Source organism: Frankliniella occidentalis, unplaced genomic scaffold (genome assembly GCF_000697945.3).
Source record: "Frankliniella occidentalis isolate FOCC.00 unplaced genomic scaffold, Focc_3.1 Scaffold2, whole genome shotgun sequence".
In the NCBI taxonomy this organism is placed as follows: domain Eukaryota; kingdom Metazoa; phylum Arthropoda; class Insecta; order Thysanoptera; family Thripidae; genus Frankliniella; species Frankliniella occidentalis.
In genome coordinates, this window is record NW_026267132.1 from 1,364,259 (window position 1) to 1,367,029 (window position 2,771).

Consider the following 2,771-nt stretch of genomic DNA (forward strand, 5'->3'; position numbering starts at 1 on the left):
CGGTCCGCCCCCGGCCCTCCCCGTCGGCCAACCCCCTCGGCCAACACCCTCGGTCCGCTCATCGCCGACCTCAGCGCCCCATCCGCGGCTGATGAGCAGGGCCGTCATAACCCCGCTCCCACGCTGGCGGGCCCTGGCCGGGCGGGCATTGTGTTTATACAGCGTGTTGCAGCGCGCCTGCGCGTGCCCTGCTATATATATACACGGCCCGCCCGCCCGCGCGCCGCGCTGCCCACAAGACGCACCTGCAAGCGGCGGAGGCGATTGACAGCCCCCCCCCCTCCCCCCTTCACCCCCAGGATCAAAGGAATCCTTTTTGCGCTTCCGTTCGCAGGGGGTCGGCTGGTGTGCGCTTTGCTCGTGACTAATCCCCCCCCCCTCTCCCCCTCGGCCCGTGTAGCGCTCGGCCCCCGTGATGGTGAGGCCCAGGCGCTCGCCGGGGTAGCGGGATGGCGCCCGGGATGGCAACATGGCGACGTGGGATGGCTCGCCGGCCAGAGGCCCCGCCAGAGGCTCCGTCAGAGGTGCCTCCTCCTCTTCGCGCGCCCAGACAGCGGCCACGGCCCCGGCCCGCTGGCCGGCCAAGGGCGCCTCGCTCTCCGCCCGCGTCTCCGAGGTCACCAAGTGCGCCCTCAACATCCTGCGCTCCTCGCTGCACGCCGCGCACGCCGCGGACGACCAGGACATACAGCTGGAGGACAGAGGGGAGGCTGCCCAGGTCGGCGGCGTGAAGCAGCACCTGGTGGACGAGGACGGCGTCCGCCCGGCGCAGAGCGTCGTCGTGGAGGACAAGGAGGCAGTGTTGGAGCAACAGGACAGTGACGACCTTTCTTGCGCCGGGCGGCTGGACCCCTTTTGGGAGGACTGCCCCATCAACGACGACGAAGCCAGCAGCAGTGAGGAGAGCGACGACGAGTCCGACGAGTCTGTCGAGTCTGACGAGTCCGACGAGGACGACGATGACACTCTCGTGGAAGATGCGCCCTCGCCCCCGGCGCGCGTCGTGCTGCCCAGCGACACCAGCATCTGGAAGGCTCTGTCCGGGGACGAGGATGACCTGGAGGGGGATCACGCCAGCAGCACGCCCCGACGGAAGAGGCCCGCGGCGGCCGCGGCGGCACAGCGCGCGTCCTGGGCGAGGAAGAAACGCCTGTCGGACCCGAAGAGCATCTGCATCCTCTACACCAAGCGCGTCCGACTCGCGTCTTTCTCGCACCTCCTGGACGAGCACGTGAGTAAGAGCATGAGAGCAGACCGCCCAGTGTCCCTGAAACAGGTCCTGCAGGTGGGGTGACCTGAGGGCGAGGAGGGGGGAAAGGGGGGGGGGGAGTCTGCTATCAGATCGCGTAAGGAGTTCAAATATTTGCGCGGGCTCGCCGCCCCGCCTTGGCAGTCTGCGCGGACCGGACCCCTCCGAGACGCCCGTGCACCACCTCCCCGTCGCCCTCCGGGTCGGCGCGAGGTAGTAGTAGTAGGAGAAGAAGGAGCAGGCGCTTGCTCGGCGCCAACGCCCTGGGCCCGGCTTTGCACACGGCCGCACTGATTGCTGCTACAAGTTGGGAGGGGGGGGGGGGGAGCGTGGGCGAGGGAGCTTTGCTCAACAGCCGTGATTCTGCGTACATGGATCCACATGATGAACCACCGCGGGCCGGGGGGCTGGGGGGCGCGGCGGTAAAGTGTTAATAAGGGGTTCTCCACTAATTGCGCCAAGCTGGGCGCACACCGTGCTCGCTCTGGCCGGGCGCGCTGGGCCGGTCACCACAGGGCAGCCTGCACGGCATTGTCCACCGCTTTGAGTCCGGACTGGACTGGGGAGGGACTCGTTATCCCGTTAGCGCGTTTGATCAGCCCCTCACTCCTCGCTTCATCACGCTGCCTGCCGGCTGTTGGCGCGTCCTCGCCCGCATCGCCCCGCTGCCGCCAGTCGTTATCGGCGCCCCCCCCCCCCTCCCCCGATGCCCACCTCCCCCCTCACCGCGCCCGGGTGAGCGCCACCCACCGACGCGTTGAATTATGCTGGGATTCGCCGTGAAAACCCCCCGACCACGGCCGAGTGAATGGCAATTCTGGCAATGGGCCCTCAAGTACACAGCGGGAAAAAAACAACATTTTTTTAATTTTTTTTTACCGATAACTAAGCAGAGAATGATGAAAATCTTTCGCATCTTGTTATACTAGGTACGAATATCTCGTTCCTTCAACTACACCCCGTTTGCACACGTTCTGCCCCAGGATCGGGGTGCTCCGTGCCGCGCGCCGCGCCCTCCTACCATGTCCCCCTCCTCCCTTCCTTGGTCGTGCGTCTTGCATGTCGGCTCGTGCTAATCGCTCGTGTTCCACGGCCCGCCTGCCCCGCCCCCCATCTGCCCCTCCCCCACCCCCTTTCTTATCCCTTAAGCTAAGAGGTAGGGAGGCGGCAGCGGTGGCCATTTTAGTGGGAACCGTTCCCAATATCGTGCCCTAGACCGGAGGAGCAGGGCGCTGGGCCGGCGCTAGGCCTCCCGCCCGCTGTACAGCGGCGCGTGCATCTTTTAATGTTCTAATTCACAGAGTACGCCCCCCCCCCTACTCTTTACTCCGTTTGCTTGGCGCAGCGCTGTGCCGTGTTGACTCTTAGGGAAGTTTGACATTGCCCTCGTCTTGAGGACCCTTCCTCCCCGCCCACCCTGGCCACCCTTTCCCCTCTCTGCAGCGCGATGAGATGCTGATGAGGGGGGTGGGGGGGAGGGGGGGGGGGGGGGGGGGGGGGAGCGTGGGCGAGGGAGCTTTGC

General features: G+C 66.4%; 1 protein-coding gene across 1 annotated transcript in view; it reads left to right on the plus strand.

Moving 5' to 3' along the window:
• LOC113218296 (uncharacterized) overlaps positions 1–1,294 on the plus strand; it is a 25,978-nt gene extending 24,684 nt beyond the window's left edge. The window contains exon 20 of the mRNA XM_052263637.1: positions 617–1,294. Coding sequence (XP_052119597.1) covers positions 617–1,294 — 678 coding nt within the window. The remainder of the gene's footprint in view (positions 1–616) is intronic.
• The last annotated feature ends 1,477 nt before the right edge of the window (positions 1,295–2,771 follow it).